This window comes from Elgaria multicarinata, chromosome 22 (assembly GCF_023053635.1).
Source record: "Elgaria multicarinata webbii isolate HBS135686 ecotype San Diego chromosome 22, rElgMul1.1.pri, whole genome shotgun sequence".
In the NCBI taxonomy this organism is placed as follows: Eukaryota; Metazoa; Chordata; class Lepidosauria; order Squamata; family Anguidae; genus Elgaria; species Elgaria multicarinata.
In genome coordinates this window covers 13,001,564-13,025,563 of record NC_086192.1, presented here as the reverse complement: position 1 = coordinate 13,025,563, position 24,000 = coordinate 13,001,564, and the positions used below count along the sequence as shown (strand labels likewise).

Below are 24,000 nucleotides of genomic sequence, written 5' to 3'. Positions count from 1 at the left end.
TTTGTTATGTTCTTTTTATTGGTGTTGATGTTTGCTGTTTATCCCCCATTTTTGTTTTGTTTTCTTATAACTGATGATGATGATGATGATAATAATTGCTCTCCCCTACTTTATGAGAAGATTAAGGGAGAAACTTTTCTTTTAATTATAGAGTAAGAGAAAATATTGTTACATATTTTTTGCTGTGGAGGGAATTGAAAGTCCATCTAAATTGTGTATTTTTTGTATGTTGATGTTTGGTTTTGTTTTTTGTGATGTTCATTTGTTTGTTTTCTGTTTGTGTTTTAGAAAATAATAAAACATTTAAACTTCCAAGAAGATGAAGGGCAAGCATCCTTGAAAGTCAGCTTGCCTGGCAACATTGTTCTGCCATTGAAAAGTTCAAGCCACATCAGGGGAGTGTTGCATGTACACTGTACATTCAGATCTTGGAATTGTTGTAGATCGCAAGCTGAATATGAGCCAACAGTGCGATATGGCTGCAAGAAAGGCAAATACTATTTTGGGCTGCATTAATAGTATAGCTTCCGAATCACGTGAGGTACTGGTTCCTCTCTATTCGGCCCTGGTTAGGCCTCATTCTAGAGTATTGCGTCCAGTTCTGGGCTCCACAATTCAAGAAGGACGCAGACAAGCTGGAGCGTGTTCAGAGGAGGGCAACCAGGAGGATCAGGGGTCTGGAAACAAAGCCCTATGAAGAGAGACTGAAAGAACAGGGCATGTTTAGCCTGGAGAAGAGGAGACTGAGGGGACACATGAGAGCACTCTTCAAATTCTTAAAAGGTTGTCACACAGAGGAGGGCCAGGATCTCTTCTCGATCCTCCCAGAGTGCAGGACACGGAATAACAGGCTCAAGTTACAGGAAGCCAGATTCCAGCTGGACATCAGGAAAAACTTCCTGACTGTTAGAGCAGTGCGACAATGGAATCAGTTACCTAGGGAGGTGGTGGGCTCTCCCACACTAGAGGCCTTCAAGAGGCAGCTGGACAACCATCTGTCGGGGATGCTTTAAGGTGGATTCCTGCATTGAGCAGGGGGTTGGACTCGATGGCCTTATAGGCCCCTTCCAACTCTGCTATTCTATGATTCTATGTGGAGTGAGCCTAAAGCCTACCAGATATGGCAGGTGTCCTTTGTGAGATCAGCATGCGCCATAGAGCATGCCCCAGAATGCACCGTAGATTGTTGGCACGTGAGCAAAGGGTTCCTCCACAGACCACTGAAAACCACAGACTTTGAAGAATAATAAATACCACTCTGCTTTTCAGAAAAACAAGAAGTTTATGAACGCCCTGAACTTTAATTTCCAGTGAGCCAAACAAGTAAGCGTCTCAGTTCTTTCCTTCGAATGCTTACACGGGTGTTCCCTGGAACGTCAGAGCCATTCCAAGGAGTTTTTTACCCAGCTCTTCCTGTTCTCCTCCAAGACTGAATTCTGCAGACAATTCTCTGAAGGTGATGCAGATGCGTCGGCTTTTAATATGGTCGCGATAAATGGCATGTTTCCATTTATAGCGAGCGGGTCCGTAGAGAACCACCAGCGATCTCCGAGGTAAATGAATAGCGACCGTGACGTCTTTGGATGGAACTGACTTTATGGGAGAAGAACAATCCGTTCCCCACTTTGTGGTGCTTCTTAGTCCTCCTGTGGGAGTAGGATCATGGGGTTGATGGTCCTGAAAAGCTTCAGGGGATCCAGAGCTGTGCATTTGCTTGCATGGTTGAAGGAAGACAGGAAATAACTGGAGACTGTCCTCTAAGTCACAAGACATGGAAAGTACAGTGGCTGAGAGCAAGTTTAAGCTGACCAGGCGCTCCCCCCAAAGCCACGAATCATCCCAGTGTGGGTCAATAGCAGATCCTCGCTCGGGGTCATAATCCAAGTTGCACTGCTCAACAGGAGAGAAGCCCTCGAGCACAGAATGATTCCTCATCCGTGTCACAATCTGCCGGCTGAAGCTGGGCAACCCAGCAAAACTACCCGCTTTCAATTTGTGCTTCTTGAAGTTCACTTTGGGGCCGTAGTCCTGTTGCAAGAGGAAGAAGGAGAAAGGGCACTTGAGCTGGTGCAAAGTAGCAGCAAAGAATGTGAGCTGTGAAGCCCCTGGTTCAAATCTCACACAAACGCCCTAGGTAGACATAGGGCATAGCCAGACGGGACTTTATCCCAGGGCAAACCCCGGGATCCTCCCTGTGCGTCCCCATGACGCACAGGGGATCCCGGGATCAGGGAGGGATGATCCCTCCTCTTTGGCCCTGGTTTTTCCGCAGTTCCGAGCTGAGCACGAGACTGCGGAACATGTGGCCGGGTGCCGCGGGTTGACCCGGCTCCCGCGATTCCTCAGGAGGAGCGCTGCGCTCATCAGGAGTAGGGTGGGTGGAGCAGGGAAAGTAATTTAAATTTTAAAAAACCTTACCTTTTGCGCATGAGCGTTCGTGCGCTGCTGGTCCTTTAATTTTTTAAAAATGGCGAGCGCGACACTTCTCCTTTTGAGGTCGTTGCACGTCGCGCGTAAACAGAGGAGGGATCTCGCGTTAAACACAATGCGAGATCTTCCCTCCTCAGTCACGGGATAACAGGCAGGTCTAGCTAAAGCCTTAGACAAACTGCTGTTCTCTTGGCCCACTAACTGCATTATGGAGCTAATAATACTAATGCATCTTACAAGGTTGTTGTACAGATTAATAAGACACTTTGACAAGCAGGGCTGCCACCCAGTTGAAGAAATTTTAGTCAATCAAATAATTTTAAGTTCTCATTTCAATTAAAGCTGCCTATATATTTTGAAGACAGATTGGGTTTTTTTAAAGTTTAGATCATGCATGCACATATTGGAATATCTCCCAATATCTTAAAAGAGACATATCCTCCTGTGTGACAGCAAGCCAGATTCTGGCTGGACACCAGGAAAAATTTCCTGACTGTTAGAGCAGTACAACAATTGAACCAATGACCTATGGAGGTAATGGGCTCTCCCACACTAGAGGCCTTCAAGATGTAGCTGGACAAGTAGGCTTTAATGCGGATTCCTGCAATGAACAGGGGGTTGGACTCGGTAACCTTATAGACCCCTTCCAACTCAATTATTCTATGATTTTATGATTCAGATAGTGCCTACCACTGGCAGTTTCTCTAAGTTCTTATCTGAAAAAAAAATAGCAGGTGTTCCTTCTTTTCTTATGTTTAAATGTGTTTCCTGATTTCAGATTCCTTTTTAATAGACATTTGTATGTTTTAAAAATTGGATGTTGCTACGTGTCGTGACACTACATTTTTTAAAAAATTGCTGAAATCTGGCCACCCACTTTTGGTTTCAACTTAAGGGTTTCTTTGGCAAAGAAACTGGATTTTTTTTTTTAAAAAAAAGGAATAAAAACTACTGGATTTGATGGTTCTCTGTAGGATAAAAAGAGCAAGCTCTGACGGATGCTTGGATAAGAACCCATGAAGCTGTTTTGGTCAATGAACTGTCATCATTGTCACATGCACCTGCAGCTGCTTCATCAATTCGGCTTCACCAGTTCAGAGCTGCCTCTCTGCCTTCCTTCCTTCCTTCCTTCCTTCCCAGAACCCAGTGAAACCACCTGTCAACATCGCCACCATTTAAAACAGGCTATTTAGAGACCGCATCCGTTCTTTACGTGGGTCTACGCTTGCGCTTGGTCTGGAAGCTGCAGCTGGTGGAGAATGTGGTGGCCACGATGCATGGTGGAACACCTAGCTATGCACACAATACCCTGACGTTGAAGACACTGTGCAGGCTACCCTACCGATTAGCTAATGAGCCACGTTCAAGGTCTTGGTGTTGGCATATAAAATCCTGAACAGTTTGGAACCAGGCCACCTGGCAGATCACCTTCCCTGATAGAAACCTGTGCAATCATTAACATGGAAGAAGCCTTGCTGGTTGTACTGCAACCTGCAGACGGCCATCTTGCAGCAATCGGGGAGCTAGTCTACTTCATGGTGGTACTCACCTCATAGTTTTAATTTTTCCGTGTTAATTTTGTTTATTATGCTGTATTTTTAGGCATCGTTGTAAACTGCCCATGGAGCTTCAGCTGTGGAGCAGTACAGAAATAATAATAATAATAATAATAATAATAATAATAATAATAATAAGTCAAACTGGCTAATCAGTAAATCTCACGTTCAAGATAGTTGCAAGATGGATCTCTTTTCCTACTGTACATCTCTCAGTCCTGGTCCAACACTCTAAATCACAACTTCACAGTGGCTCTTCACTGGACATCAGGAAAAACTTCCTGACTGTTAGAGCAGTACGACAATGGAACCAATTACCTAGGGAGGTTGTGGGCTCTCCCACACTAGAGGCAGCTGGACAGCCATCTGTCAGGTATGCTTTAGGGTGGATTCCTGCACTGAGCAGGGGGTTGGACTCGATGGCCTTGTAGGCCCCTTCCAACTCTACTCTTCTATGATTCTAAGAGAGCTACTGAGGTAGCTTTTCAATCCATGGAAACGGAACAGGGACCAACATTTTTCTTTTATTTTCCTTTGGTCTGGCTTTTCTTTTTCTTTTAAGTGAAGCAGGAAAAGTTGGTAGGTAGAGGAAAAAGGCATAAAGGGAAAGAAAAAATAAATCCCAGGTTGAAGGACAGTCCCCAAAACTGAGCTAGGAGGAATTTCAACCCAAGTACAAGACCTGTTTTCTTCGGCCAGACTGCGACGGCTTCCAGTCATTTTGATCCATCAGCTCAACCATTTTGTGTTCTTCATCAACACTTACGAAGTCTTCCAACAAAAACACTCCTGGAAAAATGAAGGCCCAACCAGCAAATTCCGATTGCTTTTCTCCCATGGCGAAGCCGGTCTGCGGGCAATAAACAAAGTTTGCACTTTTCTGGGGACAGAGGGAAAGGGGAGGAAAGAGATAACAAAATTAGATATTTGTATTTGTAACCTGGACACTTTAGTACACAAAGAGATAGTGGAAGCCTTGCTTACTTTGGGCAAAGTTTTCCACTTTACATAAACACAGTATCCTTGCTATGTAGTTTAATATTTTTGTGTATTTTACGTCATGTTTTTATACTGTTTGTTTTATACTTTGAATGGTTTTAGTTTTTGTGAACCGCCCAGGGAGCTTCGGCTGTTGGGCGGTATAAAAATGCAATAAATAATAATAATAATAATAATAATAATAATAATAATAATAAGCTGCTAGTTCACGTGGACTAGTACCATCAGAATAGGCAAATCATCCCTTTGTCAAATAGAATGTCTAAAACCCCTTTCTTTAAGGGTAATTCTCTATAAAAGGAAGGGGTATGTTATGCTTATTCTTCTTTAAACAATTCCATCATCTTTTATATCAATTATTTCATTAATAAACAGTGGATTATTTTCTATTAGCAGAATTCCAGAAGTCAGAATATTGACCTTAGGGGATTTTACAACACGTGACACAAACATTACCTATGTGAAAATTGGACAAAAGTAACACTGACAAGCCTACAAAATTTACTTTGGGGCAGTAGCGCTAGTGCCCTCAATATGTGGAAGGCATAACATCCAACCAAAGAGGAACACATCTTGTGCGATATCCCTGAGGTGTTCCTTTACAATATTGTCCTAACACTCTGGTACAGGATATCTCCTAAAGAACAAAAATACGCTCCTTCAATGGAAAAGGAACAACTCTGAAAGAAATAGCTTATATAGTGTCAAAGATTAAAAACCCACTTTGGTTGTAAGGCAACTCTGTTTTATTGAGCGTAATACAGAAAGTCCTACAGACAAGGCACTTCTGAACCGGCAGTGTGAAAAGCAGGTATGTTTATACGCAGTAGCATCTTAACCAATTAGCAGTTAGCAAAGTTCTAAAGCAAAACAAAGAGAGATCAAAGAAAACTTCTTCATTATACCTTATCAACAGGGGGGCCATAACTCTTCTAGCAATGTCAGATTGACCGGGATGGTCAGTCCTCCTTATCTAGCTAGCTTATTGTCTTCTACTATATCAAGAGGTCTTGACAGCTAGAAATTCCAATTAAGCATTTCCTTGCTGTTTTAGCATTACAGCACATTCAGGCACATACATTGTTCCAATCCCATCATACAGTTCACTTGCAAGAACCAAACTACATACAGAATAGGTATATCAAGGCTTCTGGCCTTGTTTTCTCAATAGCAAAATCTTATACATGTCAACTCGGAAGTACTGCAGCTTACTTCCTAGGTAAGTGAGTTTAAGATGGCAGCCTTGAATATCCTATTCAACAAAGTCAATATGTGTATTATATATGTTACCAACAGAGTTACAAAGAGCTTTGGAAACTAAACAAGTTCAAACATTACATAAATACTAGAAGTAGCATTGCAATGCTAAGGCTGCAAATACTTTGCATACTTATCAGAGTCCAAATGAATGCAGTGGGACTTATTTCTGAATATACATAATAATAATAATAATAATAATAATAATAATAATAATAATAATAATAATAATTTTATTTCTTACCCGCCTCTCCACTTGGATCGAGGCGGGGAACATACAAAGAATTGGGATAGTAGTCAATTAACTGGATTACAGTAATAATTTAAAATCTTGATAGATTTAAAAGGTTAATTGTGACAGCTGCCCCTGTTTAAATAGTATTGACCTAATAAACTCTGGCTCATGAGAATTGTTCTGCAAGAGCAGTGCAATAAGTAAGCTCCCTGTGTTCAGTGTTGTTTACTTCAGGGAAACTTTATTTAATGTAGTTACCCTGCTCTTGATCCAAAAATGCCCCCAAAGCAGTTTGCAGATCAATAAAAACAAGGCAGTGCCTTCTCTCAGGCTTGTCATCTAAAACAGGGGTGGGCAGATATCTGGCTTATGGGATCTACTGTGTTTTTCTCCATGGGACAGAATGAAAGAAAGGTAAAACCGCCTTCCTCAACCTGTTCTCCAGATGTGTTGGGCTTCAACACCCATCATTCCCACACAGCATGGCCATTGGCTGGGAATAATGGAAGCTGTAGTCTAATACATCAGGTTGGGGAAGGCTGGGTGTGTGTGTAAAGGGTACCTCTGAGCATAAGCTCAGCACAGGAATTCGTTTTCCTTGCCAGAACTGAGCTCTGAGGACACAAATCCCTCCAGCATTTCTGATCTTTCCCCCACCCCACAGCAACCACAGAGTTTAGCTGTTTCTGTTTCGAAACTGTTTCAAAATTGTCAGGAGTTGTAACTGTAACCCGTTGCCTTTCCTTCCTCCGCAGCTAGCAAAGCAACCTAGCCGGCTAGCAGAGGAGAAGGGGGACGGATTGATCCTTTCCTTCACCCTGCGCGCCCATTTGCCCTCATGAAATCCAACCCAGGCAACAAGTTGTTCAACGCGCAAGCTATTTCGACCTTTTTCCTCTGCAACAGAAAAGCGGGATATAAATGTTAACGACAACACGCTGCGAACTGCCCAGAGCGCTTCGGTTACAGAATATATAATATTCAAGACCATTTACAAATATTGTAATGGGGAGCTGGAGATTTTGCCCGTTTTAAAAATGTGTTGTTTTAGTTTTACCCTACCCTGTGCCTGTTTGCATTCTCTTCCCCTCCTTATTGTTTTACTGTTTTACTCTGTACAGCACCATGTACATTGATGGTGCTATATAAATAAATAATAATAATAATAATAATAATGATTTTATTAGATTGTAAGCCTATGTGGCAGGGTCTTGCTATTTACTGTTTTACTCTGTACAGCACCATGTACATTGATGGTGCTATATAAATAAATAAATAAATAATAATAATAATCCTATGCATGTTTAGATGGGAAAAGTTCTACAATCCTATGCATGTTTAGACAGTAAAAAAAATCCTACAACCCTATGCATGTCTACATGGAAAAAGTCCTACTATCCTATGCATGTTTAGATGGGGGAAAAATCCTACAATCCTATGTATGTCTACATGGAAAAAGTCTTGACTATCCTAAAACTTGATTTTGTTCTGACTTTATACTGTTAGTTTTACCCTACCCAGTGCCTGTTTGCATTCTTTTCCCCTCATTGTTTTATTATGATTTTATTAGAATGTAAGCCTGTGCGGCAGGGTCTTGCTATTTACTGTTTTACTCTGTACAGCACCATGTACATTGATGGTGCTATATACATAAATAATAATAATAATAATAATAATAATAATAATAATAATAATAATAATAATCCTATGCATGTTTAGATGGGGAAAGTTCTACAATCCTATGCATGTTTAGACAGTAAAAAAAATCCTACAACCCTATGCATGTCTACATGGAAAAAGTCCTATCCTAGGCATGTTTAGATGGGAAAAAAATCCTACAATCCTATGCATGTCTACATGGAAAAAGTCTGACTATCCTAAAACTTGATTTTGTCCTGACTTTATACTGTTAGTTTTACCCTACCCAGTGCCTGTTTGCATTCTTTTCCCCTCCTTATTGTTTTACTATGACTTTATTAGATTGTAAGCCTATGAGGCAGAGTCTTGCTATTTATTGTTTTACTCTGTACAGCACCATGTACATTGATGGTGCTATATAAATAAATAAATAAATAATAATAATCCTATGCATGTTTAGATGGGAAAAGTTCTACAATCCTATGCATGTTTAGACAGTAAAAAAAATCCTACAATCCTATGCATGTCTACATGGAAAAAGTCTTGACTATCCTAAAACTTGATTTTGTTCTGACTTTATACTGTTAGTTTTACCCTACCCAGTGCCTGTTTACCCTACCCTGTGCCTGTTTGCTTTCTCTTCACCTCCTTATTGTTTTATTATGATTTTATTAGAATGTAAGCCTGTGCGGCAGGGTCTTGCTATTTACTGTTTTACTCTGTACAGCACCATGTACATTGATGGTGCTATATACATAAATAAATAATAATAATAATAATAATAATAATAATAATAATAATAATACTCTGTACAGCACCATGTACATTGATGGTGCTATATAAATAATAATAATAATAATAATAATAATAACAACAACAACAACAATAACAAAACAAAAACCCCAAAGGAGCAAGGAAGCGGCATCTGCGAATACTGCTGCTACCCTCCTTTCCTCCAGGGGGGCCGGGCACTCTGCACGTCCTCAGAGGCACCCTTGGCCACCAGAGGGCCCGAATCCTCACCGCCGAGAGCCGTCGAAAAGGGAAAGGCGTCGGGCTGAGGCCTCGCGCGTCCGTTCCAAGGGGGGTCTACTCTGAGTCGGGCGGGCTGCCCATGGAGGAGGCCCCCCTCCCCTCTCCCCTCTCCCCAATTCCCACCCCCTTTCCCCTCACTCCTCCTCCTCCGATGCCGCGCGTGGTACCTGCGGAGGCGGGGCGGCCTCGCAGAGCAAGCAGGAGCGGATCCCTTTGCACCCGCAGCCCCCGGTGCCTCCTTCTCCTCCCCGCCGCTCGGCAGCCGCCATCCCGCCCGGCCCCCGGTAGCTCGCGCCTCCGGTCGGTGGGTCGGTGGGTGGGTGGGCCGGGCCCCCCTCCGCGCTTCCGGTCCGCCGAGCCGCAGCAACGGCAGCCGCCGCCTGAGGTAAAAAAATAAAAACACCCCCACCGCGGTCCGAGGCGGATGAGGGCCCCGCCAGGAAAGGGGCCCCGGGGAGGGCGAACGGGGAGGCGAGGAACCGTGCCCGCGGCGGGGGAATGCCGCCGCCGCCGCCTCGGGCTCCCCCCACCCCGCTTCAAGGCCCCGCCGCCTGCCTTGACTGAAAGACTCGCTTTCCCAGCAGCGCCTTGCGCCTTGCCTGTAGGGGGAACCATACTCGGGGCCGCGCGGGGCATGATGGGAGTCGTGGTCCCGGGCGCTTTTAAAGATGCCGTTGCTCAAAATGCCAGCCTCAACCCCCCCCCCCCCCACACACACTCCCCACCCTCTTGTGCCTTTTCTTCCCCCTAGAGAATCCAGCCTCCCCCTCGCCATTAAGGGTGTGGGGGGGAGATAAAATTCTCCTCAGGGGAAGAAGAAGAAAAAAGACAAGGGGGAATCAGCCGCCCCCCAACCCGTGTCCCCGCTTATCCCCGTTCTGAGACAATAACATCCTTTTAAAAAAAGGGTATTTAGACACCCCCTTCCCCAGCCCCACTTAAAGGGTTTACCTCAGAAAGAGGGTCCTATTTTTCCTATTTTTCCCGCCCATTTTCCCTTTCAGACATTCTCCCCCCCCACCACCACCACACAGACCCCCTCAATACTTCATCAATAAAGTCTTATAATTTTGTTGTGTATTTTAAACTACGTTTCCCCCTCTCCCCAAATGTATGTGTTTAACTTTGTAAGGCCGCCTTGAGGCCCAGCATTGGGCAAAAGGCGGGATGCAAATCAATATAATCAATGATAATAATAATAAATCAGTGGAGTTGAAAAGCGAATTTATGAAATGAAATAGAAATTCGACAAGAATCTCAAGTGGGTCATAACTCTTAGACCTGCCTGCCAAATATATAAACGTTATCTACCGCTTTTCTGTTAAGACCAGCCTGTGATTCTTGTATCTAACTCTTAGACCTGCCTGCCAAATATATAGACGTTATCCACCGCTTTTCTGTTAAGACCTGCCTGTGATTCTTGTATCTAACTCTTAGACCTGCCTGCCAAATATATAAACATTATCCACCGCTTTTCTGTTAAAACCTGCCTGAGATTCTTGAATCTAACTCTTAGACCTGCCTGCCAAATATATAAACATTACTCACCGCTTTTCTGTTAAAACCTGCCTGAGATTCTTGTATCTAACTCTTAGACCTGCCTGCCAAATATATAAACATTATCCACCGCTTTTCTGTTAGGACCTGCCTGAGATTCTTGTATCTAACTCTTAGACCTGCCTGCCAAATATATAGACGTTATCCACCGCTTTTCAGTTAAGACCTGCCTGAGATTCTTGTATCTAACTCTTAGACCTGCTTGCCAAATATATAGACGTTATCCACCGCTTTTCGGTTAAGACCTGCCTGAGATTCTTGTATCTAACTCTTAGACCTGCCTGCCAAATATATAAACGTTATCCACCGCTTTTCTGTTAGGACCTGCCTGAGATTCTTGTATCTAACTCTTAGACCTGCCTGCCAAATATATAGACGTTATCCACCGCTTTTCGGTTAAGACCTGCCTGAGATTCTTGTATCTAACTCTTAGACCTGCTTGCCAAATATATAGACATTATCCACCGCTTTTCGGTTAAGACCTGCCTGAGATTCTTGTATCTAACTCTTAGACCTGCCTGCCAAATATATAAACATTATCCACCGCTTTTCTGTTAAGACCAGCCTGAGATTCTTGTATCTAACTCTTAGACCTGCCTGCCAAATATATAAACGTTATCCACCGCTTTTCGGTTAAGACCTGCCTGAGATTCTTGTATCTAACTCTTAGACCTGCCTGCCAAATATATAGACGTTATCCACCGCTTTTCTGTTAAGACCTGCCTGAGATTCTTGTATCTAACTCTTAGACCTGCCTGCCAAATATATAAACGTTATCCACCGCTTTTCTGTTAGGACCTGCCTGAGATTCTTGAATCTAACTCTTAGACCTGCCTGCCAAATATATAAACATTACTCACTGCTCTTCTGTTAAGACCAGCCTGTGATTCTTGTATCTAACTCTTAGACCTGCCTGCCAAATATATAGACGTTATCCACCGCTTTTCGGTTAAGACCTGCCTGAGATTCTTGTATCTAACTCTTAGACCTGCCTGCCAAATATATAAACGTTATCCACCGCTTTTCTGTTAAGACCTGCCTGTGATTCTTGTATCTAACTCTTAGACCTGCCTGCCAAATATATAAACGTTATCTACCGCTTTTTGGTTAAGACCTGCCTGTGATTCTTGTATCTAACTCTTAGACCTGCCTGCCAAATATATAAACGTTATCCACCGCTTTTCTGTTAGGACCTGCCTGAGATTCTTGTATCTAACTCTTAGACCTGCCTGCCAAATATATAAACGTTATCCACCGCTTTTCTGTTAGGACCTGCCTGAGATTCTTGTATCTAACTCTTAGACCTGCCTGCCAAATATATAAACGTTATCCACCGCTTTTCTGTTAGGACCTGCCTGAGATTCTTGAATCTAACTCTTAGACCTGCCTGCCAAATATATAAACATTACTCACCGCTTTTCTGTTAAGACCTGCCTGAGATTCTTGTATCTAACTCTTAGACCTGTCTGCCAAATATATAGACGTTATCCACCGCTTTTCTGTTAAGACCTGCCTATGATTCTTGTATCTAACTCTTAGACCTGCCTGCCAAATATATAAACATTATCCACCGCTTTTCTATTAAGACCAGCCTGTGATTCTTGTATCTAACTCTTAGACCTGCTTGCCAAATATATAGACGTTATCCACCACTTTTCTGTTAAGACCTGCCTATGATTCTTGTATCTAACTCTTAGACCTGCCTGCCAAATATATAAACATTATCCACCGCTTTTCTGTTAAGACCTGCCTGTGATTCTTGTATCTAACTCTTAGACCTGCTTGCCAAATATATAGACGTATCTACCACAAACTCGGATCTGCTCACAGGGCAAAATCAATAAGGAATCCTAAAACACAAACAACTCAACGAAGTACAACATCATAACGAAATGATTGGAAACGATGTGCAGGCTGGTTGAAAAGGTTCTTAAAAACCTGTTTATTCCAGCCTCCATGCATCTCACCCATCCGCCTTTCTTGTGTCTGTATCTGATTTATTTATTTGATTTGTGTCCTGCCTTTATACCAAGAAAAATGGCACTCAAGGTGGAATCTGGTACGACTAGAAACCAGTGGACTCGTCCCATGAGGCTGAACGGTGGAAGATTCAGGACAGATAAAAGGAAGGACTTCTGCAACGCGGTGCATAGTTAAACTATGGAACTCACTACCACAGGATGTAGTGATGGCCACCAATTTGGATGGCTATAAAAGGGGGTTGGGAGCTATCAATGGCTACTAGTCCTGATAGCTATGTGCTACCTCCAGCCTATGTACACCAGTTGCTGGGGAACATGGGCAGGAGGGTGCTGTTACACACGTGTCCTGTTTGTGTGTTAGATGGCCACTGTGTGAACAGAGCGCTGGACTAGATGGACATTTGGTGTGAACCAGCATGGCTCATCTTATGTTCTCAGAATCTAGACTACTATTATGTTGTTATTGTTTTATTTATTTATTAAATTTTTATACTGCCCAATATGCGAAGCTCTCTTTACATGTCGTCATGGGCTCTAGTACTGCTCCTTTTTTTTGCCCCTCAGTCCCGTTACAGGGATGGTACTACATTACAGAAATAGTTTTTTTTCTGCTCCACTTTTCTATTAAATATTTATACTCAAAAGCAGCATAAATTTGAGAGAAATCAAAATTACACAGTAACAATTTAGAAACCAGTTAAAACAGTTGGGCAAGACATGGGCCCTGGGCCATGTGCAGCTCCCGTTACTCCTAAAAGGCTGCAGCCATGCCGCTGAATTTCAGCAGTAGCAAGAAGAAAAGCAACATTTTTGTTTTAAAACAAGGGGCGTAGGGAGCGTACGCCTTGTTTTAAAGCAAAATCAGACTCCGGTGAGCAAGGTTGTGCATTAAAACGAGGTGCATCTTCCTTGCATAACTTGTTTTAAAGCAAAAATGTTGTTGCAGTTTTGTGGCCCTGGTGGGTTCAGGGAGGGGCGGCAATTGGCCCAAGTTGCCCACCCTGAATTAAAATGTTAAAAAAAACCTCTCAATAATAATGCTTCCTCAAAGCTATAAGCAATATAAAGATGCTATCCTAAGCACATTTACAAGAGAATAAACCCCACTGAGTGAATGCATTTCATTCTTAAGTTAACACTGGTACACACTGGGGTTTGTGAGGCGCTATAGGGTTTCTCCTCCAGCTTGAGAAGGCGAGGCCAATGAAATGTCACTTTTGCCCCTTAGAGGAGTGGCTGAGAAGAGTTCCAAGCTTCTCTTGGTTTTAGAGAAGTGAGTAGCAGTAAAAAAAAGAAAGAAAAAGAAAGTGGAAGGAAGGCCAGGCCGCAAAAGAAGAGTACACACAGGTAGCACACAAGTGCCGAAATGGCGTCAGGAAGGCTTGAGCTGAGACTACCGAGGGATGCTAAAAGCAATAAAAAGGCTTTCTTCAAATATGTCAATAGTAAAAGAAAGAGGAAAGAGATATAGTTGAACTGCTTAATGAGGATGGCAAATTGATAACAGATGACAAAGAAAAGGCAGAAGTGCTCAATTTCTACTTTGGCTCAGTCTTCTCCCAAAAGTGGTCCTATGACCCTCCTGGAAAAAGTGAAGTACAAGCTAAAGGAACATGATTGCAGTTTGAGATTGATAAACAAATGGTCAAGGAACACTTAATTTTTCTGAACAAGTTCAAACCTCCTGGGCCCAATGAACTGCATCCTAGAGTAATAAAGGAGCTAGCAGAATAACTCTCAGAACCACTGTCTATTATCTTTGCAAAATTATGGAAGACGGGTGAAATGCCGGATGACTGGAAGAGGGCAAAAGTCCCTATCTTCAAAGAGGGCAAAAAGGAGGAACCTAGGGACTACAGACCAGTCAGTCTGACATCCATCCCTGGGAAAATTTTGGAGCAGATTATAAAGAAGACAAACTGTAAGCACCTTGAAAACAATGCAGTGATTACTAGAAGCCAGAATGGATTTGTGACGAACAAATCCTGCCAGGCTAATTTGATCTCATTTTTTGATCAGGTAACCTCCCTTGTGGACTGTGGGAATGCTGTGGACATAATATATCTTCAGCAAAGCTTTTGACAAACTGCCCCATGATATTCTGATTAACAAACTAGGTAAAAGTGGGCTAGATGGAACAACTATTAGGTGGATCCACAGGTGGCTACAGAATCGGACTCAAAGAGTGCTTATCAACGGCACCTTCTCAAACTGGGGAGAGGTAACGAGAGGGGTACCACAGGGCTAAGTTCTGGGCCCAGTGCTCTTCAACATTTTTATTAATGATTTGGACGAGGAGGTGCAGGGAACGCTTATCAAATTTGCCGATGACACAAAATTGGGTGGGATAGCTAATACCCTGGAAGACAGAAACAAACTTCAAAGTGATCTTGATAGGCTGGAACGCTGGGCTGAAAACAACAGAATGAAATTTAATAGGGATAAATGCCAAGTTCTACATGTAGGAAATAGAAACTAAAGGCACAGTTACAAGATGGGGGATACTTGGCTCAGCAATACGACAAACGTGAAGGATCTTGGAATTGTTGTAGATCACAAGCTGAATATGAGCCAACAGTGTGATGTGGCTGCAAAAAAGGAAATACTATTTTGGGCTGCATTAATAGAAGTATAGCTTCCAAATCGCACGAGGTACTGGTTCCCCTCTCTTCGGCCTTGGTTAGGCCTCATCTTGAGTATTGCGTCCAGTTCTGGGCATCACACTTCAAGAAGGATGCAGACAAGTTGGAGCGTATTCAGAGCAGGGCTATGAGGATGATCAAGGGTCTGGAAACAAAGCCCTATCAGAAGAGACTGAAAAAAGTGGGCATGTTTAGCCTGAAGAAGAGAAGATTGAGGGGAGACATGAGAGCACTCTTCAAATACTTGAAAGGTTGTCACACAGAGGAGGGCCAGGATCTCTTCTTGATCCTCCCAGAGTGCAGGACACGGAATAATGGGCTCAAGTGACAGGAAGCCAGATTCCGGCTGGATATCAGGAAAAGTCCTGACTATTAGAGCAGTATGACAATGGAACCAATTGCCTAGGGAGGTTGTGGGCTCTCCCACAGCAGAGGCCTTAAAGAGGCAGCTGGACAGCCATCTGTCAGGGATGCTTTAAGGTGGATTCCTGCATTGAGCAGGGGATTGTACTCAATGGCCTTATAGGCCCCTTCCACCTCTACTATTCTATGATTTTATGAATCCTGAGCTGCTCCTGACAAGGGGCTCCAGCGTGATTTTGAAATCCCTCAAAACCTCCAACAGGATGGTGGTGCCAACAGAGGTCTTGCCACCACTTCTTTTAGGCAAGACAGAATCATACCATTCCATAAAGAGGCTTTTACCAGTACTCTTACCCACTTGGTCTTACTTATCGTGGCTACTTTTAACGCCAGAAAGAGCAAGGGCCCTGCACACAAGTGGCAGGCCTCACCTCTGCAAAGATCCTGTCCACATATGGGAAAAGTATCCGTTACAACTGGACAAGTAGAGGTCAAGGTTACATCTGCTGGACATGTGTCACCTGTACCAACTATGGTATCCAAGCTGGCACAGATCTGATCAATTTTATTTGTAAACGTTTGTGCAAATTGGTCACAGCAGGTTATTGCACGGTCCACAGTTTTATCTGACAAGCCAGAGCACAATGGACCTTTGACCACCTGAAGAAGCTCTGTTAGGCGACTGTGCAGATCAGAGGTGGTGAAGTGCAATTTCTTCACCCCCCCACCCTCACTGTCAATGAGTAAGCTTTCAAATGGGCTCTAGCAGTGCTCAATTGGACTTGTTTCCAGATTTTTGTCAATGTCCTTCTAGTCAACATCCCAGTCATTTCGTCACCCTCAGCTCCCTGATCAGCCAGGGAATTTATTTGACTCCACTCAGCAGGAGAGGATGCTCAGGAGCAATTGTGTTAACTGGCTGATTTCTCCATTCCAGAGGAACTACTACTTCTTGGACCTAATCAGCTATTTCCTCCTTGACAGATGTAAGCTTCCATGAGGGTCGAGCAAACACGTGGTCAGCCAAACCACGTGAAATTTATCCAACACTGTGGGACCAGACAGTGCTCTGGACAACCTTATGGATGGATTTGTACCACTGCGGAATCTAAGTCGTAATGGATACAAGCAATTTTGTCTTTAATGTCTGGCAAACATAAGAAGAGCGCTGCTGGATTAGACCTTCTGGTCCAGTGTTCTGTTCACACAATAGCTAACCAGCTGCCTGTGTCACACTGTGCCAGCAGAGATTCAACCACATCACCCTCCGTTCCTGACTTTAAAAGATCACGAACCACTAGGAAAAGCTCTGCTGCATGCAGTATGACAGAGAAAAGTTGCTTCTTTGCCGTCATCAGTGCCACTGAGTAGATTCAATAATGAGTTCTTACTTGTGTTCGCTCCGGTTTTGGGAAGCATGATGAATCTGTGGTGAAGAGAATAAATCCTAGCCTGAGTGGATAACTACCAAAGCAGCTACTAACTCACTTGCGCGTTATGCTTTGTTTTGCGTGGTTTTTCCCTTCTCTTTTTTTGTCATATGTGTAGGACTATGAGAGGGAATTGTGGCAATGCAAAGGAAGCCTAATGTTTTAGGGTTGGGGAAAGAGAAGAAAAGGGCAATGGGGAACCCCCCCCCTTTTTTAAAAAAAAAAAAATCTTTCAATAAAACATTTAGTAATTAAAAAAAAAAAGATCATAGTTAACTTTCTTGTTTGGTACAATTCAAGGTATGACATTTTTATTATGGACACTGAATAATCCATAGCAGACAGCATCCACATGTAATCACCCATCCCGCTGCAGGCCAAAGCCTTTCCTGCCAAGCAAATGTAACTTGACATTCTAGTTTTCTTTCATCTGCCTTTGTTTTGTTTTAGAACTTTGCTAACTGCTAAGATGCTAATAGGTATATGTTAATACCTGCTTTTCACACTGCCAGTTGAGAAGTTCTTTAGTCTGTAGGGCTTTCTCCATACAGCTGTATTACGCTCAATAAAACAAGAGTTGCCTTACAACCAAAGTGGATTTTTATCTTTGACAACATGAAGCAACTGTAAGGTTAACTAGCTACATGATATATACATGGGAATCCATTTGTTAGCTCCTGTGGAATTGATGATGTCTCCAACATATAAATATACTACATCCCTAACATAAAATTCTCCTTTACCTGTTGTATTTTCATGGATTATGTAATAGTAGGAATTTCGCTGTCTAAAATCTCAGTCCTTGACTCAAACTGTTCTACCTGGCGACATAGCTTATCCTCAGACAAATGACAACTATTATTTTTCACTAACCCTACGACTGCCTTCTGAGTTTTCAAAAGAAGATAAAGATCAGATAGTTGATCAGTTTCATAACATGGTGACTGTGTATTTTGGCAATATCAGATGTTTAGTTTGCAAACTGAATCTTTCATTGGAACAACATTTAGGCAGTCCTCTTAATTACTGTTTTTCCCCCCACTAGGAAGGTTTTGGAACAACATCAGACAACTTTGGTTTTGCTGACAACTAGAAGAAATTAAAAATGTCCAAAATAACTACAGAACTTTTGTTGGAAAGAGCCGTGCCCAAATCTACAAGGCTGCGAAAAATCAAAACTCTGAAGTAAGTGTAGTCATATCTATTTAAAAACGCAGAGGTCTCCCTCAATTTTTAAATAAAAGGTAAGTTAGCTTTTAGAAGTTCATTTTGTTTAAGTGATCACAATATTGCTAAACTCATATAAATTTAGTAGGGCATGAGGTTTGGGTAAATTAAAATAAATCACAAAAATGTAAAACTGCGCAAGCATTTATTTATTTATTGCATTTCTATACCGCCCCATAGCCGAAGCTCTCTGAGCGGTTTACAAATTTAAGACAATTCAAAACAAAACAACAGTATAAAACCATAATATAAAATACAATATAAAAGCTTAACCAGATAAAAACAGCAGCAATGCAAAATTACGAATTTAAAACACCAAGCTAAAATTTATTTATAGACTGTTAAAATGCTGGGAGAATAAAAAGGTCTTCACCTGGCGTCTAAAAGCATATAATGTAGGTGCCAAGCGAACCTCCTTAGGGAGCTCATTCTGCTGCGGCTGGGGTGCCACAGCAGAAAACGCCCTGCTCCTGGTAGCCACCTGCCTGACTTCCTTTGGCAGGGGCTCGCGGAGAAGGACCCCTGAGGATGTCCTTAGGGTCTGGGCAGGTACATATGGGAGGAGGCGTTCCTTCAGATAGCCTGGCCCCAAGCCGTTTAGGGCTTTAAATGTTAATACCATTTAACATGCGTAACACATGCTACTGAACAAGAACTATTCACCCCATGAGACCAGAACATGAGTGTCTTCACTGTCCTTTTTTGTTGTTGTTCGGTTGCAATGCTTTATATACTTTTCAAGGGGACAGTGGTTATAATTCAATAAACTTGTTATAGTTTTTTAAAAAAACACCCTATAGTTTCAATTTGAGACTGATACTATGCTAAGTAAGTGGGCCTCACTTCACAAGAGCCCTGCTTCATCAGACCAAGGGTCCATCAAGTCCACCATGCCATTTCCCACAGTAACCAACTGGATGACAGCCGGAAGCCCACAACTAGGGCATAAAGGCAAATTACCCTCCCCTGCTATTGCCCACCACACCGTAAATACTATTTAACATCATACGCCCTTTGAACATGAGAGGTTCTTATTACCCATCATGCCTATAAATAGACTGTCACATTTTCAACTACCGACTTTTTCCGGTTTAGGTTGTAGTTCGATTATTTCATGAGAGCTTGATAAATTCACGAACGACATCTGGCCTTAACTGTCCAGGGTCTACCACTACGGGAACATAGATTTTGCCTGTGGAGGAAGTCTGGGGCTCCTCTTTCAGCTCCAGGACCGAATTCAACTCTGGTGGGTGGGGCCAAAGGCAAGAGGGCGGGGCTAGAAATAAAAAAAAAATACCAGCACATTGTGGTTTAAAGCTCTTACTGCCAGGAACGAAGCCTTATGAGAGGCATTTCAGCCTTACAGAAGGGGAACAAAACTGCACAGGAGACCGGGAACCATCAAAACATTGGTGGTTCGTGGAAAAGGTGGGGTGGTCAGGAGAAAAGGACGTGGCCATCTGGGGACCATGGGGGCTGGATTTGGCTGACGGGATGTGGGGAGCGGTAAAGCAGCAGTTTCTGCAGCCGAAACTCTCCCCACAGCCTGAGTTCGATCCCAGCGGAAACTGGTTTCAGGCAGCCGGCTCAGGTCGACTCAGCCTTCCATCCTCCCGAGGTCGGTAAAATGAGTACCCAGTTAGCTGGGGGAAAGGGAATCACGGCCGGGGAAGGCAACGGCAAACCACCCCACTATAAGGCCTGCCAAGAAAACGTCAGCGAAAGCTGGCGTCCCTCCAAGAGTCAGCAATGACTCAGTGCTTGCACGAGAGGTTCCTTTCCTTCCTCCTCTTCAAGGAGGCTTGCAAGATAAAGTTGTGAAACAATAAAATATGGACTGCAATTAAAATAACAGCAAAATCTCCAAAATATAAAATAAAGATAAGTAGTCATTCAGTTAAAAGTGAATGTACAGTATAGTTACATTAATTTTTATTTTAGATTTTATGGGCTAGACCTTAGTGTTGAAAACGAGGCTGGTGGGGGCACTGCACCTTGCTGAGCCTCATTAAAATTAACTTCTAATTAACAAATTAACCACTGTGAGAGGTGTTCCATCCCAATGAGCCTGAAGTTTCCACTCTCGGGATTTCTTAGCGTGGTGCTGCAAAGTGTTTGACGACACGGGTCTCAACGGTAGAAACTTTTCCCACCCTCCCCAGCTTGTCCAGATTGCAAATAACAACAGAAGACTTGGAACCCCAGTTATTTTCTCACCTCCGCCACCTCCAAGAACTTGACCTCTCTGACAATGTGCTGGAGCGGCTGCCTGACAACCTCAGTCTGCCAAATCTCCGCGTCTTAAACTGCGACAACAACCACCTGGAAGATGTGACAGCCCTGCAGCAGTTCCCGCAGCTGGAGGAGCTGACTTATGTGAACAATGTATACCTGACAGTGAGTATATTTGGCAGCTGACACCCTGGATGTGCGTTTCCAGACTTGATGGGACAATACGTTTGTCACACTTTTTATATCGGAAAAGGTTTAATAAGAGTAACGCTAGGTATTAATTACAAAGCCCCTGCAATAACCAGTGGAAGCTGGTGGCTCTGATTCGGTGAGACTCTGAATCCATTCTGGGTTTTAGCCAGAACTCTAAAGGCGCTTTTCCAAGCTGCTGAGCCCATTTTAGAGATAGGTTTCACCACCTGGGATATCTCCTTTAGAGTTCTAGCTGGTTCTGACTGAAACCCAGAATGGATTTACATACTCAACGGAATCGGAACCACTAGTCTCCACTGGTAATAACTAGATGCTGTACAAAGATATTTAAGAACATTGCTCTGAAAGTTTATCATCTAATTCATAGAATCATAGAATAGCAGAGTTGGAAGGGGCCTACAAGGCCATCGAGTCCAACCCTGTGCTCAATGCAGGAATCCACCCTAAAGCATCCCTGACAGATGGTTGTCCAGCTGCCTCTTGAAGGCCTCTAGTGTGGGAGAGCCCACAACCTCACCAGGCAACTGATTCCATTGTTGTACTGCTCTTAACAGTCAGGAAGTTTTTCCTGATGTCCAGCTGGAATCTGGCTTCCTTTAACTTGAGTCTATTATTCCGTGTCCTGCACTCTGGGAGGATCGAGAAGAGATCCTGGCCCTCCTCTGTGTGACAACCTTTTAAGTATTTGAAGAGTGCTATCATGTCTCCCTTCAATCTTCACCAACCTATTGTTCTCCAGATGGGGCCACGACCCAGTCTTTGCGTGCAGAAGGTCTGAGTTTCAGTCCCTGGCACCTCTGCTCACTCACTAACCACAGTTGGACCGACTGCAGCAGGGTTAGCGGCTCTAACCGTGGCTTAAAGTGTTGTGTGTGCAATAGCACAGCTTGTGGTGAGTGCTAACCCCAGAGAACCACAGTTTTGTTAAGCACAGAGCCTGAAGTGTCATTTGAACCAGGCCCATTATGAAAGAGCTAGCCAGTTAAGATCAGTAGGGTTATTGTAAAAAAGAGTTTACATTGGGAATGTGGGATTAAGACAAAGATCCAGGCCGTGGCTTTCTCAGCAGGAGTGCCAAATCCGAGACACTCTAGATGGCGCTGTTGGGCTATATTGGAATATAGGGGTTTGTATCACAAACTTAAAGGATTTCTTTCATGACCTCTCCCTTTTCCTTTTTTCTTCTTCTCCAGCCCAACGATGACTATAAAGTCATGTTTCTACTCCAAAATCTCCGGCAATTGAATGGCAAGGACATCACCAAGCTGGCCAATCACGTGAGAGTTATCAATAGCCGAGAGCTGACCAGTAGGGTAAGACATATGATGATGATGACTTCTTTCATTAGTGCCCAAAGGCTTGTTCTCTTTTCTTCCCCTTTTATATCCACTATGCTTGACAACAAAGACATGTACTTATTTTAAGAAATTATATCCAGGTGTCCCACTACTACTCAGATAGTTGCAATGAATTAAAATGAAAATAAGATGAGTAAAAATGCAATAAAACAGGCAAATTAAATTATGTTTTTTTTAAAAAAAAAGAAACCGTTGCTGACGACTCTACAATCTCTTAATTCTTCTATTTTCTGTATATTGTTTGTTTATTTTTGTAATTTTATCGTTGAAAGGTTTCATTCCTCAAAACATAATAAAAATATTTGGAGATGGAACAATTGCCCAAAATATGACCAAGTAAAAACATTTTCAGTTGGTGCCAAAAAGACAGCAATGGAGGCTATGCCTGGGTATTGTTTTCCCTCAGTGCAACTGTAGAAAAGATCCTGTCTCTAGAAGCTACCCATCTCAACTGGTGAGGGCAATTTAAGCAGGCCCTCAGCTAAACAATCTCCAACGCTTTGAGTAAGTTCATATATTGCAAAGTCAGAACAGGAGATTATCCTGCGTGTTGTGTTTTCAAAGAAGTTCAATTATGCTTCTTTCTTCATCTAGGTCTCTGCTCACTGGGGGAAAAATTTCCGGAATCAGTTACCGAAAGCATTATCTCCCGAGCAGTTGAAATCAATCAGGAAAAAGTTCATCAGGTCTGCACAAACCCATGTCGCATACGGACCCAGCTCTCTCAGCGAGTTCACCCGATGGAGGGTAAATTCAGCCTCATTGATCCTCTGCAGCCTTTTATATATTGTAGTTTCAAGCAGCAAATAGAGTCTTGATTAATTGAGTTTAGAGTTCTTTTCCATTCATGGTTGTTTCCAATAAATGCATCTTTTTCCAGCTACGTAGATAAATAAATAACAGAAAATAAAAAGACAGCTCATTCACCCTAAAATCCCCCTCCCCCACATTCTCTACATTTTTCTGTTTAGTATAGGGAAGACTCTTCCGCTGACCCCTTTTTGTGTTCTGTTGATTTATGTTAATGCTCCCTGAGCATGACAAAAGGGCGGTCTTGTAAAAGGCTTGACTTGATTTAAAAGTTTAAGTGGCTGATCTGTTAGACTGCTAAAAAGGCAGGAGAACTTTTTTCCAGGGGCGTTTAGCCTTGCAGTCTTGATATTGCATATAGATTTTAGTTGCAGTGATAAGTACGTTGGCAGCCCAGTCCTATGTAGAGTTTGGCGTGCCTAAACTCGTTGATACCAGTAGATTTAAGAGCGCCTAACTGTGGAACAACCAGCTATCGCTGCAAATGTATTTAGGATTTGTGCTATAAAAAACCTTGCATTCTTTGTAATGGGTACAACTCAATGTTTATATCAGCATGACGTAGTCTTTATAAATGCAGAAAGCGCCAGTCTACGTTAGACAGGCATTTTACCTGACGAAGAGTTCTGTGCAACTTAAAAATGTGCCTACTCATAACTTCATCCAAGAAAGATATGCTGCCTGCCTTGTTTAGTGTCTGGCAGCCAGTGACTGTATGGCTGAACATGCACTCACCAGCCCACAAACCTAAGTGGCATTCCTGAAGAAAATAAATGAAACATCACAATTTCTTCAAGGTCAGTCAACCCCAGGCAGCTTTTAAAAAGATTTTATTGAGGTTGTAGCACATGTTTGACCAGCCCCTATTATCTTGAAACTCAGCCAAGTGGCCATTGTGTTACAAGGAGGAAGTCAGCACACCAGACTTAAGAATATTTAGCTGGCAACCAGTGGGGCTGGTTTAATGTTATGTGTGTCTCTAGGCTCTTAAAATTAACATCAGAAAAGAGGGCCATGTGGCCCCTTTTTCTTGCTT

General features: G+C 42.8%; 2 protein-coding genes across 2 annotated transcripts in view; one reads left to right on the top strand and one right to left on the bottom strand.

Moving 5' to 3' along the window:
- Window positions 1-1,262: 1,262 nt before the first annotated feature.
- On the bottom strand, window positions 1,263-9,434 carry ALKBH4 (alkB homolog 4, lysine demethylase). Its single transcript, XM_063146618.1, has 3 exons — window positions 9,318-9,434; window positions 4,669-4,866; window positions 1,263-2,028 (listed from the first exon to the last, which is right to left on the bottom strand). The coding sequence occupies exons 1-3, from the start codon at window positions 9,417-9,419 to the stop codon at window positions 1,354-1,356; spliced, it is 975 nt and encodes a 324-aa protein (XP_063002688.1). The 5' UTR covers window positions 9,420-9,434; the 3' UTR covers window positions 1,263-1,353.
- Window positions 9,435-9,452: 18 nt separating this feature from the next.
- LRWD1 (leucine rich repeats and WD repeat domain containing 1) overlaps window positions 9,453-24,000 on the top strand; it is a 34,517-nt gene continuing 19,969 nt past the window's right edge. The window contains exons 1-5 of the mRNA XM_063146617.1: window positions 9,453-9,535; window positions 18,170-18,309; window positions 20,514-20,748; window positions 21,990-22,109; window positions 22,749-22,901. Coding sequence (XP_063002687.1) covers window positions 18,230-18,309; window positions 20,514-20,748; window positions 21,990-22,109; window positions 22,749-22,901 — 588 coding nt within the window. The 5' untranslated portion in view covers window positions 9,453-9,535; window positions 18,170-18,229. The remainder of the gene's footprint in view (window positions 9,536-18,169; window positions 18,310-20,513; window positions 20,749-21,989; window positions 22,110-22,748; window positions 22,902-24,000) is intronic.

Excerpts from the sequence above, each read along its gene's own strand:
- ALKBH4 (XM_063146618.1), bottom strand. The coding sequence starts at position 9,419 with ATGGCGGCTGCCGAGCGGCGGGGAGGAGAAGGAGGCACCGGGGGCTGC. Across the intron at positions 4,867-9,317 it reads AGGCCGCCCCGCCTCCGCAG|AAAAGTGCAAACTTTGTTTA; the intron begins GTACCACGCGCG and ends CTCTGTCCCCAG. Across the intron at positions 2,029-4,668 it reads AGTCTGGCCGAAGAAAACAG|GACTACGGCCCCAAAGTGAA; the intron begins GTCTTGTACTTG and ends CTCTTGCAACAG.